Below are 12,959 nucleotides of genomic sequence, written 5' to 3' on the forward strand. Positions count from 1 at the left end.
TTTGACTGCAGCACTCCAGCAAACAGCCAAGCTTACAGTCATATCGTCCTAGAAAAGACTGTCGTTTTGTTTGAACAAAATAAAAGCCTCCAGAAAAACACACACATGCACACAAAAGCGGACACACAATCACAGACATTTAAGTGGGTCTGTGTTTAGAGCCATATGCCTGCAAATGCGGCTGGTCTCAATAAAACATGGTGGTTGGTTGTTAATCTTTAATAGTTCCTGTCCTTGAGAATTAACCCAGATGAACACACATTTAGGGCACCATCCTCTCTCTTACACACACACACACACACACACACACACACACACACACACACACACCGTCTCTCATTCTTCTTCATCAATCTCTTACGCTCCAGACGTTCCCCCTTTGACACCCTTCTCCTTTCACTTCATCACTCATCCCTCTGTTCCTTCCTCTCTCCGCTCTCTTTCTAATCTTGTCTTCACTTCCCTCTGTTCTTCCGTGATCTCTCCCCTCGTAGCCCTCACCCTTTTTCTCCTGATTTCACACAAAACAGGGTAAGCCACTTTGGTAGAGGTAGCATCAGGTGTGACAAAAATCACCAAATACAAGTATAATAAAGGTTGAAAGGGGAAAAAAAATCTTGAGAAGAATAGGAGGATGATCATGAGGAGGATGAGGAGCCGCGGGAGAGGCAGGGAGACCCTCGCAAACCTGGCAGTGAACGATGGAAGGAGGGTAACTTGATAAAAAATTGATGTCACAAAGCTGGCTCAAGACTTGACTGATCGTTGGCTCAATGTATGTGCACATTGTTGTGTGCATTTGTAACAAATCACACACATAGGCTATTATATTACAGATTACTGTAGCACCTACCACACTTTACATTCATCTAAAGGTTTGTAAAATGGAAACAAGCTATTTCCTCATTCCCCGTGTTTCTCAAAAGGCACAGTCGTGTAACTCTGAGTAAAACCTTTGCATCCACCCTCTGTAGTACGGGCTCAGCATGTGTCTGATGACAGTGCCCAGTTCCCATTCTCGTGAAGGCTTCAGTTAAACAACCAAAGCAGCCTCACATACAAACACAATCTCTCTCACACACATGCTGGTTTTTATTGCTCAAAAATGTCCCATGTTTTCTATATCCTCTTCATTTCAATCAGAATGTGTTTCGGAGTGGTCAAACTCTGCCCTCTGGTGACTGTAACACTAAACTGCACTGATTACTGATAAATTGCGTGCTTGCAGTGTGTGTTTGAACAAGATGCCAACAAACCATTCTCCAAACTGCTTTCACCGTGTGTGTGTGTGTGTGTGTGTGTGTGTACCTTATAGGTAGTTTTTGTCAATGCGCAACATAGAGTAACTAAACTTTACAGTTGTGATCAATACAGGGCTGAGTTTATATGGGACTGTTATTGTAGCACAACTATCTGTGCCCAAACGCTGGGGACACTGCCAATCTGAAAGCGCTGCAAAGCCTGGGAAGTAGGTCCAGAGGAAGCTGCAGCGCCCTCTGGTGGATGTTAAAGGATGTGAATTGTATTTTGCCTTTTTTGTAGTTACTCTACGTAATATTTCAATTTCAATAAGGAGTTAAAAAGTGGATCTTTCGTGTACTTGTGTTCAGATATGTGGTAGATTTCTAATCGAAGCACCACAGGAAAGTGGCCATGCAAAAGGCAAACTTTGGATATCTTCGGTAATCTATTAATAATGGGATAATAGACACAACGACAGTACTTCTCTCATGGTTCAAAAAACAAAACAAAAGAAAGAAAAAGAAAAAATGAACACTTGGAGAATTTCTAGTTTCCATAATTGGTATAATTTAAATCCAGTCTGATAAGGGCTGATGGTTTTGGTTTCCACTGACTGTTGTTATGTCATTTTCTTCTCATTGAACATACATTCACCGTGTCCTTAGGTACATCTTGCGAGTACCGGGTCCGCCTTTTCCCTTCAGAACTGCTTTAAGTCTTCACGGCATAGATTCAACAAGGTGCTGGAAAACATCCCTAAGAGACTTTGGTCCATATTGACATGAAAGTCATGACCTGGCCGGTGAGTGTTTAGGTCAGTAAGCATTTCCAACTTGAATATTTTCTTCATGAGCCCAATGTAATTATTAAGCGTTCTGGACTTTGTGCTTATAGTTTGATACAGACGGACACACACTGCATCCACGCCACAGGTGTTACTAAACGTTTAAAACGCTTTGTTCTCTGTAGGTACAGAATTGAAATCATTACACAGCTTGATTTACAGACTGTCATACAAAAACAGCTGCTGCTTAAAAAGGTCTGTGGGTGCTCACTATTGTAGCAGTTGCCGTGACCCAATCACAAGATTGATTCTTTTGTTTATTTTAATTGATTTGCAACAAAACCATGTTATTTAACTACCAGTTCGTTAATGTTATTGTCACATTTCAGATAATATAAACTAAATTTTACAATAACATGAAGTTTTCTGACTTTAACCTGTTGTAACTCTAATTGGCCATATTTTCATAATAATTGTCCCATGTGGACACGCTGACTGTGTAGATAGAAACCCCATAGCTTGCCATAGTCACGGAGCAGAGCACGTGAACGCGAGATCTCTGGCGGAGCTTTCCTCGCCGCACCACCAACTTGTCACCAAAGATGGCGAGTTGCTGAATGCTCATGGATACACACATTTCTCGGCTAGTTGTTATCTTACCCGAAACGCCAACTTTAAAAACAAATTAACTGTTTAGCGAGCAGCTGTTTCTCCGTTTGAAGCACCTCTGACCCAGCGTCAGTCGCCGCTACCATGCAGATCACACTTAAAACGCTGCAGCAGCAGACTATTCAGATTGAGATAGACCCCGAACAAACGGTGAGTGGCTATAGCTAACGTGCTTTAAGCTAACAGTGCTAGCTGCGGGACCTGTGTTTTGGCTTTGCGTGAAGACCCGACAGCTTTCCATTCATTTATATTACACATTAAAGAACGACTAACAACTAGACTCGACTGGAGGTTTCGCAATAGTCGCACACGTTACAAAGAGGCAACCCACAAGAAACCGCAAAACAACGCGACGCCTCACTTCTGTGATGAGTTAGCGTTAGCAAGCTAGCTAGCAGAGTAGCCCATTATCAAAGTCATAGCGACACAGTTTTAAACGACTTTTTTCATCATTTAAATATTGTTTCGCGGGTGTGGCTACTACTCTTTGTTAAAGGGTGATATGGGTTAGGATTTAAATCTAATATTTTTTGATGAACGCAAGCTGTGGACTACGCTCGTGATTGCTAATGCTAACGCCTATGACACTGCCAATTGCGATTAGCTTCACTCAGAAACTGACTCTTTCTATTAGCATGTCCTCACATCCGAAGGTGTAGTTGCAGGGCCCATTGTTAAGTGATATATTATAATGAAATAGTACGAGCATACTCTCAGTGGATATAATTCTTGTGACATTCCAAAATTTAGTTTTTAGTAAACACGTAATAGACCAGGTGTGAAATAGACCACTGCATTTTATAGCATTAGGATCCCTAACTTTAAAGCTGAAGTCAGCTAGGATGACTCCCTGCTTTGTAATGACTTGAAGGAAAGCCGGCCATCTAATATTAAACCTCTGGTATTACAAGCACTGGAAGACATGTCATGGATAATAATGAGTCCTGGGGTGGTTTTTGTTTCTTGTTTTGTTATTATTATTAGGTGAAGGCCTTGAAAGAGAAGATAGAAGCAGAAAGGGGAAAAGACAACTTTCCTGTGTCCGGGCAGAAGCTGATATATGCTGGGAAAATTTTGCAAGATGACACACCAATTAAGGACTACAAAATTGATGAGAAGAACTTTGTTGTAGTGATGGTGTCCAAGGTGAGATCCTAATTAATACTTGTGGCTGGCATCAGTGTATTTGGCTTCTTTTCTTGTTAAACAGATTTAACAATATGTTGATAGTCTAATAGCACTTTTTTTTTTAAATAAACAAAAGGCTAAGCCTGCAGTTGCAGCCTCACCATCAGTCTCAGAAGCACCCAAACCCCCAGTACAGGACTCTGGCTCCACATCAACAGCTGCCCCGACTACAAACCCAACTCCAGCCCCAGCCCCTGCCCCTGCAGCTGTCCCCATTCCTAGCGGGGAGGCCAAAGAGGAGTCAAGTGCCGTAGCCACAGAACCACAACAACCAGCTAGGTACACTCTCTCTATTACTAAAGCTGTTTTTCTGCACTGCCAGCTGAACTCGTGGAGATAATTGTATGATCTGGACAGCTCGGACATTAAACAGCCTTTAACCAGCCAGTGTCATATTATAGAGTCTGTCTGGTTTCTGAATGCACCTAATTTGTGCCAGTGTGAGAAGAGTGTAGGCAAAGTCACAGCTAGCAATTGAACATCCTGTGTCCTGCCTCCTGCTCTTTTCAGGCCTCCATCAGAGCCAGCTCTGCACATTCTTAACTATTTTATAGGAAAATGTGTCAAAGTGTAATAATTCCAATAGCTTTAAACATGGCAAATATTGCCTGTGATAATTGGCCATGCTGATCATTAAAGTTTACTCTGATAAAGGAGAAAACTGGATGATGTCACTACATCATATTTTCCAGAATGTAAGTGAGAAATGTTTAGAGCTGTAAGAACTGTGCATTAATTAAGTGATTGGTGGGAAATTACAATCATAAATTAGTCATTTCTTTTTCCTTTTTTAAATTCTCCAAGCTGATAAGCCATTGATTAATGCTTCTGTTTATCATGTTAAGTGGATATCTGTCTGGTTGTAGACATACAGCCGACCGTCTTTGGTTGTTAGAAACCAGTCGGCGCGATTAATCAATAATGAAAACAACTGTAGGTATTACATTTTAGTAATAAAACATATTATAGGACTTGTTCAAGTCAATATCACAGCTGATAACTTTTAAGATATGACTAGGGAGGGTTTTAACCCGAGCACACAACTCATAACTGGAGTGCTTCCCATGCACACACTCTTGGTTGGGCTGCCTCATCTGGTGACTAAAATAAAATTCTATTTATCAATTTAAGAGAATCACCATCAAATATAGAAATTCTCTTAGAGTGAGATTTGTAGTGGAAATCAATCCTGTCTTTTTTTTGGTCAAAGATCAGCTGCAGATAACTAGCGAGCCATCCCCTTTTCTGTCTCGTGTCATCCTGTGTTTTCCTGTACGTCATTCAGCTGCTTAGAATCTAAATCTGTGGGATCTGCTCTTAGGCTTCATGTTTGTCAATAACTTGGCTAAATTACAAACCAAAATGTTATGCTTTGTATTTAGCAGGCATACCTTGGAAAAAGATGTGCATGATTAGTCTGTAATAAAACCATTTTAAACATTTCCAGTGTGTCTGAGCAGGAGTTGACCTGCTTGTATGTACTGGACTCATGTATAGTTAAATCTACATACTTACAATGGCTTTGAATAAACTGTTCAACAGAGTTGCAGCTGCCCAACTATCTGTGTACCACTAATTATTACCGTTACTTACTATGCACCATTATGTGGTATAATAAATAATTTAGCATCATAACTCATTTAGTGATTTGAAAAGCTTTTTAACTAGGACTTCCACTTGGGAGTGAGTTGCCAGCAGCAACGATGGCAAGAAAAAAAGCTACAGTTAGCCTAGCTACAACTGGTATTGGAATCTGGTAGCATCAAATGTATACTGTTATCTGATAATTCAATTAAAAAAAGGTTTGCTAGAAAGATCGCCTCCCTGTGCTTTGGGTTAATTAGCTGGCATAGACACTGTAGTTCAAGTCTAGTGTTTATGCCTGAAATCAGGCAAACAAGTTTTAGCTAATGTTACCCAAAAGAAATCCTAAGCTTGACCTGACTGAGCCATACAGTTGGTTGTATGGGCATTAAAACCAGCTTTTAGTTATGCTCATCATGTTAGCTTACCTGCTTAGTCAGTCAGTTTAATGCAGCAGCCTCCTGACTAATCTGAACTTGCTCTATCTCCAGTGTTGTTGGTGATAAAATTGTCTGAAGTTACACCAGAGTTTGTGTTTTTTGAGTTTTGTGAAATTTGTGGTTGTTTGAGAAATGTCCGCTTGTTGACGTTACGTGATCAGCGGACTCTCTTGGCTAATTGCTAATGCTGTGAGGAAGGTTAAGAAAGGCCAAGCGTATAGGAGTGAATATTATATTTTAGACTTTCTGTGGGGCATCAAGTCCACAGGCTTTTAGAAGCAACTGAGGTTTTGTTGTTCGTGTTTGTTTTGTTGTTGTTTTTTGTAAATGTGTTTTAATCCAGTTTAACCATTGCCTGTATGATTTTGTTTGTTTTGTTTTTTTGTTAATTGGATGGAACAGATGTTGATCACCAAGCTCACCTCCATTACCATTGCCTGGTGCCTCTCTCAGCACAGCCTCCGTTCACATGAAATCACAGGAAACCTGTCTAATGTATATTTTTTCCCTCGCTCCAACTTTCTTTTTTGTAGCTCCAGTGGTGGAAGTCAGGGCCTGGATGCATCCTCGACGCTGGGTAGGTAAAGCAAGCTATCAGACTTACATCGCAGGATCGGATAAAAGCAGCTGGCGCCTGTCTTATTGAAATAGCTTTATTTAAAAAGTAGCTGTTAAAAGTGAACTGTACAGAGACAGACAATAGCCTGTGTTGTGTAACGCTTACATGAACTACCAGAAGCTGTTACTGTTGTAAAAGTGGGACTTAACTGGCTGCAGTGTGCTACATGCCATTTCTATATTTAGGCTCTGACAAACGCAAGCCGCCTCTTGTTGTGCCTACGAGTAACGGGGGATTCCCATTATAAGAGAGGGGAGTGTATGCGTAAAGTGATTCTGTTTAAACCATGTTGTAATAAAAAGTTTGCTGAGATTCTATTTCAGTGTTTTCATGGTAAAAGCTCGGAGTCTGAAAGTTGTCTCGATTGTACAAAGTGGATTTAATTTGTCAGTACGATAAATGTTTGATGAAATTTCAGAGGATATATTTTTTTTAAATGTGTTGATTTGCAAACAAGCATACCATGTTTGTTTCAAACGTTTACATGTGCCCTTTCAGTGACCGGAGCGGAGTATGAGGCGATGCTGACGGAGATCATGTCTATGGGCTATGAAAGGGAGAGAGTTGTGGCTGCGCTACGGGCCAGTTTCAACAACCCCCACAGAGCCGTGGAGTACCTTCTTACTGTACGTCACACACATCAAGGGGAGGGCGTTATAACACGAGCTAGTCAAGGTGGTGGGCGTCACTCTCCACAATGCATACTGCATGAAAACACAGTAGCTGCATTGCTGCTGCTGGTGATGCTGAGACACTAGGGAGATGTTTGCATACAGAGATGAGTGATTCAGCCACAGTAGCCATAAGTGCGGCTAAAATGGCTTTCATCTGTTTCTGTGTGTATAGGAGACTCACTCTCAGGTGTTTGCAGCACAGACAGACATGTTGGTCTTTTAACAGAGCATTTCTGCAAATATTAGTTACAGTAAGCTCTAATTTAACAGACCAACAGACAGAAATACTCATCCTTCACATGGGCTCAGGAAAAGTATTGAGGTTTTGCAAACATGTGACCAATAACCAGTTTGGACTCATGGTGACAGTGGGAGCAGTCACACAGGCCTAGAGACTATCTGGCAACCACTGGTACTGAGGGAAAATGTTGCTGAAGCCCGTCAAACAGGCCTGCACACTGGTCAGTCACCTCTTGGCAACCACCTGTCCCTCGGGAAAGACAAGTATTCATTGAGTGGTCAGTAGCACATAGCTGCTGTCCTAGTGTGAATGAAAGTGACAGACGTGTACACAAGTGCTGTTCAGCTGCTCTTGGAGCTGTTTTGAATCTGTGCAACATAAACCTGAAGCGGAGACAGTTTGCCTTCAAAGTGAAAGTTGCTCCTTTGGAAACATGTTGCTGGAGCGCTTAGGAACAGCTCTGACTGTACAGGCCATCGTTCTCCGTCTCTGGTTTGCGTCAGTTTCTCACGTTGTGCTGCTGCTCAGCTTGTAGAGTATTTGGAGACATCCAGCAATATGGAATCCAATCCAATATGGCAGATAAATCTCAAGCATGATGTCAAATAAAAACTTCAATGTTTTGATTATGTTTTTATTCTTTTAAAAAAATGTAGCATTTGATTTATGAGTGAAAACATAGGATGTCGATGTACTTTCTAACTGGCAAGAAATAATAGATGATTTTAACTGCCAAACATGTCTTTGAATATCTACTATTGGTTGTGGCTGTTAGCTGTTGTGTTGATGTTGTGGTATATAAAGAGTGAAATATGCCTGTGTACCACAGAGCGTGGCTATTGCAGAATGACCGTATGACCGTAGACTTTAATGGTCTTAGCCTGCTTAAATGTCTGTGGGTGTGATTGACAGTTGTATTGTTGTTTGCAGGGTATCCCTAGCAGCCCAGTCCAGGAGAGTAATCCCCCAGCGCAGGCTCCCACATCTGGAACCACAGAAGCTCCGTCTGTACCAGAAGGTAGGGCATCCGACTCGCTGTGATCCAAACACAAACATGGTGTCAAGTGTGTTTGTGCATCTCTGGCAGCTGTGTGACAAACAGCACAGTCACTGGCACTGTGTAAGCTTTGATTTTAAAAGGTAGAAAAAACACGTCTCGCGTCAAAAATAAGATTTTTTCCAGAGCGCTGGAATGTGTGACTGCTGCAGGGGTGTAGACACAGCTACACTTAATAACTGTCACTGCAAGATGACTCATCGTGACTCAGTAGTGGCTAAGCGGTTCTCCACCACAGGCTTGTATGAAGTGTTGTTAAACCTGTTAGGTGGCATCAAACCTGCACGTCCATCACATCACTGCAGACTTGCAGCTCACCTGTAGCCTCTTTCTGATTTCCAGTTAGTTTACCAGGAGACTCATCGTGGATCTGCATGCATGGATAGAAATACACTCTTTACTATGCAGCCTGTTTGGGATTATGGGAGAAGTCATTAGTTACAAACATAATGTAAAGCTGTACGTACTGACTTGTGGCATCGCTTCATGTTTAATGTTTAATAATACATCAAGGGTTCAGTGTTTGATAGATCGTGTACATTTCTGCATGCTGTGGAGGAGGTTGAGTGGAAGAAGGTTTTTGGTAATAATTGTAAGACTGGAAAAGATGACCTTTAAAAATCAGTAACTATATTACATCATCTAACAAAAAGATTCCTCAGTTCATTGTGGGGGGGCTGGGTGACTTGTACACAGTCGTCCATCTTCAGATCCTCAAAAATAATTAGACAAATGACTTAGTTTGATGGCCCAATGAGGCCTGTGACTACATGACAGCTTGAGCAGATGCAAGATTTGAATTAAAAGCCACTGGTGGTGTGCAGAGCTGGTGGTGTGCAGAGCTGGTGGTGTGCAGAGCTGGTGGTGTGCAGAGGCAAAACTAGAGTGGTGTTAAAATGACATCACGGTCCTTGTGGACATGAATGCATGCAGCACAGCTGTTCAGTCTTTGCTATCAAAGAATAAGTGATTAGCTGTTTGAGCTGGTCGTGCTGCAGTCATAGTGTGCAACATTGTTGATGTAACTAATCCCAAACACACACATGGGTCACAGCTGCAGGCTCGCACAAGTTTCCTGGTGGAAATGTTGAAAGAGGACAAAACTCTCACTGTTGCTCATTCTTTTTGTGCTCTAGGAGAGAACCCGCTTGCATTCCTGCGCACTCAGCCCCAGTTCCTGCACATGAGACAGGCCATCCAGCAGAACCCCGCCCTGCTTCCCGCTCTCCTCCAGCAGCTAGGCCGGGAGAATCCTCAGCTTCTACAGGTACCACAGCCTGTCCGAGTCCTCCTGCTGCTCATCTCTGTGAGAAGCTTTTTAAATTCTTCTTTTTTTCCTCTCCCAACTAGCAAATCAGTCAGCATCAGGAGCTGTTTATCCAGATGTTGAACGAACCAGTGGGAGAGGGGGGAGATGCACCAGAGGTTGGAGAGATGGGGGCAGCAGGGGAGGAAGGCGCGCCTGTCAACTACATCCAGGTTACACCTCAGGAGAAGGAAGCCATTGAAAGGGTGAGCGAAGAGTAAAGGCTAAACATCGGCACTTTCTTTAATTAAAAAAAGGCGGTTGGTTTTAAACGCCCATCTTCCTCTTCTCCTTCCTCTGCTCTTCCATGACTTCCAACGGAGCAGTTAAAAGCGTTGGGTTTCCCTGAGGCGCTGGTCATTCAGGCCTACTTTGCCTGCGAGAAGAACGAGAACCTGGCGGCCAACTTTCTCCTCAACCAGGGACTGGAAGACGACTGAACGGCAGAGGGTCACTGCCTTCCTGCTCCTCCCTCCTACCCTTCACCCCTCTTCTTCAGCTCAGCATAAAGACTGCACCCCCAGATTTTACTGTACAACCTCAGCTCATCCCAAACAGGAGGGGGGGAAGCCAGTGACGGGAGAAGGGTGGAGGGGGGTGGGAGAAGAGGGGTGGCGGGGCAGGGGGATGGGAAGGGGAGACGGGGGAGGGTTTAGGTTTCGGAGGGATTACAAGTACACAAGGTCGACGGTTGTGTGCAGGAAGGTCGGGGCGGTTTTAAAGAAGAAAAAAAAAGTGGAAGAATTATGAAATCCACGTGAATTCCAATGGAATGTGTGGGGTTTGTTTAGGGGAGATCTATAATTTGATTTTAGATGCGCTTTGTGAACATTCGGGTGGGGGGGGAGGGGCGGGGCAGTGAGAGTGTGTGCTCGTGTCTGCGTGTGTGTCCACGTATGCCTGTGCAGATGGATGCGATACAGTTAAGCTGAAAAAGTAATCGATCTGGCATTCTCTAAGTTTGTTAATGCTGTAGCCGCGATTGTAAGGAAGCACGTTACCCCTCACCGCACGTAATCTGTGTGCGAGCCTGTTTGTGTGTCTGTGCGTGTGTGTATAAACTGCTCGTGTGTTGGAAGCTAACAGTGGAGGAACAACATAGATGGACTTGTTTTCTCTGTCTGACGTGACGTTGCTGGGAACCATCGGCCCACATGAGAACTAAACTGACAAATGAGTATCTGCTTTTCCTGTTCCTCACTTTGTGCTGCCCAGTCAGGAGTCCCTGCAAACACTGTGCCCGCCCGCTCAAACATCTGAGGGTTTTATGTGCGCTGATAGCTTCTTGTGCCAATTAACACTACTCGTAAACATCTGTGGTGTTCTCCGTAAGAACACGGCTTTAATTTGTGGTGGCAGGTGCGCGTGCCGAGGATTAGCAGTGCCAGGTCACCATCATCGCTTTGCATCGCTTCATACTCATGAGGCTTTAAGCTTTCGAAGAGACAAACGTCTAAATTGACAATCATGAAGGAAAAAAAACCTACAATAATCACGAGGAATGAATGACCTAATGCAGCGAATTTATATGTTAAAGAATTTCACTCACAGACTTTCAGAGAAGACTGCGTCATCTAAAGCGTTAATTAGCAGAGCTTTGTAGCCACCTCTTCTTTTTCTAACAGGTTGCATCAGAGTAGACTTGTTATGCTTTTCCTTTATTCTGTCATATTTATGTAGTGTTAAAATTATGGAATAATAAACATAGCAACGAGTTTCAACTAACGATCCATGTGTATATACACATGAGGCAGGTGTCTGACTGCTTTAAATGATCACTTTCAGGCAGTTTTTCTTCTCTTGGCTCTGTATGATGTCACAGAGAGGGGCGTCCCCACCCACCTGCTGCTCAGATCTTCTGTTTCTTGGGGGAAACTTGAGTCTAGTTTAAGATGAGGATTATTTTGAGCTGCGAGTCTTCCGTCGCCTCTCTAGCAGAGTCCAAGAATAAAAATGCAGTGCTAAAAGTGAGCATGATAGTTCCTCTTTAAGAACAAGTGAACTCGTTGTCTGATTACTACCTACAGTGACATGTCTGGGTGTTTACAAAAGTTTCTTTTTTAAAATTTGAGTTTCCTTCTAAATCAGCTTTCGGACACTAAAAAATGAAAGGAAAGGTCTGGAAATCAAATAAGCCTTCAGCTTCCTCGTGGAGCAGATGACCTGTAATCATCCTGGTCTGTGGCAAACTGAATTTAAAGTGATGTGGCTAAATAGGAGCGTGAATAAAGCAGAGATTCAGTTATGCTAAATTCACTCCGTCATTGTCTGAATGTTGTGACACGGAGTCTGAGAGGGCCATGCAGAGAAACATGCTGCTGTTCCCTTTATAGTCTGATTAGCTAGCCTCCTGTTACCGTGTGTAATGTGTAGTTATCATTAAGAACAAAAACCCACTGAAGTTGAGTCAAACTCACTTGAGATGTTGGCCCTTGCACACCTGCCGCCGATCATAAGGCCGTGCTCTTACTTTGCAGTAGTGTTGATCAACACGGAGGCGCGCACGGGTTGGATTGAAGGCTACCAGTGCACACAGAGCAGCTAATGAGGAGCAATGTGAGGAACAGATCTGATCCATCGTCACCATCATACCCACCGTATGTGCACACGGGCTCATGACCCACTACAGATTACTGTTTTGAAGCTCTGCTGACCCGGGCCCTGTTCTTCACACGTGTGGGGTGACTAAAACCAGCTACATGCTGCTATCAGGCTAAAACAGAGCAAATTGTCGCACAGTTAATTTCATCTGAAAGCATTCTGAGGACTGATAACCTCGGATGAAGTTCTCAGTGCGTGGAGCTGGAGCCGGAACTCCAATCAGCACAGTAGCTTTCAAATAGTTCTGCAGGTTAATTTAGGATTTTTAGTGTTTAAGAAGATACATTGTCATTCTGATGTCTATCTTTTAATGGGTTGTGCGTTCTTTTTGGGTTTTTTGTCATGCATAGATACAGTTAAGATTAAAGATGCAGTTATGGATTTTATTAAGACATTTGGATCAGAAAATGAGTGCAAAAGTGGGATTCCACAACTCTGGCTTCAAAGAACCGAAACAGTCCAGGTCTCGTATCAAATTATCAGCTAACCTTGAACGACTTGAGGCGTCCACACGCGGAGAACGGGGCCCCGGTTTGTGGTGTGTGAGGTGGGGA

The 12,959-nt window shown here is 43.0% G+C and overlaps 1 protein-coding gene across 1 annotated transcript; it reads left to right on the plus strand.

Moving 5' to 3' along the window:
* Window positions 1-2,568: 2,568 nt before the first annotated feature.
* On the plus strand, window positions 2,569-10,640 carry rad23aa (RAD23 homolog A, nucleotide excision repair protein a). Its single transcript, XM_085270076.1, has 9 exons — window positions 2,569-2,845; window positions 3,680-3,841; window positions 3,960-4,162; window positions 6,441-6,484; window positions 7,025-7,152; window positions 8,372-8,459; window positions 9,635-9,765; window positions 9,849-10,010; window positions 10,131-10,640. The coding sequence occupies exons 1-9, from the start codon at window positions 2,780-2,782 to the stop codon at window positions 10,242-10,244; spliced, it is 1,098 nt and encodes a 365-aa protein (XP_085126202.1). The 5' UTR covers window positions 2,569-2,779; the 3' UTR covers window positions 10,245-10,640.
* The last annotated feature ends 2,319 nt before the right edge of the window (window positions 10,641-12,959 follow it).

This window comes from Mchenga conophoros, linkage group LG4, assembly GCF_057382185.1.
Source record: "Mchenga conophoros isolate Kocher_MC1m ecotype Shallow Benthic linkage group LG4, M_conophoros_male_GT1.1, whole genome shotgun sequence".
Classification (NCBI taxonomy): Eukaryota; Metazoa; Chordata; class Actinopteri; order Cichliformes; family Cichlidae; genus Mchenga; species Mchenga conophoros.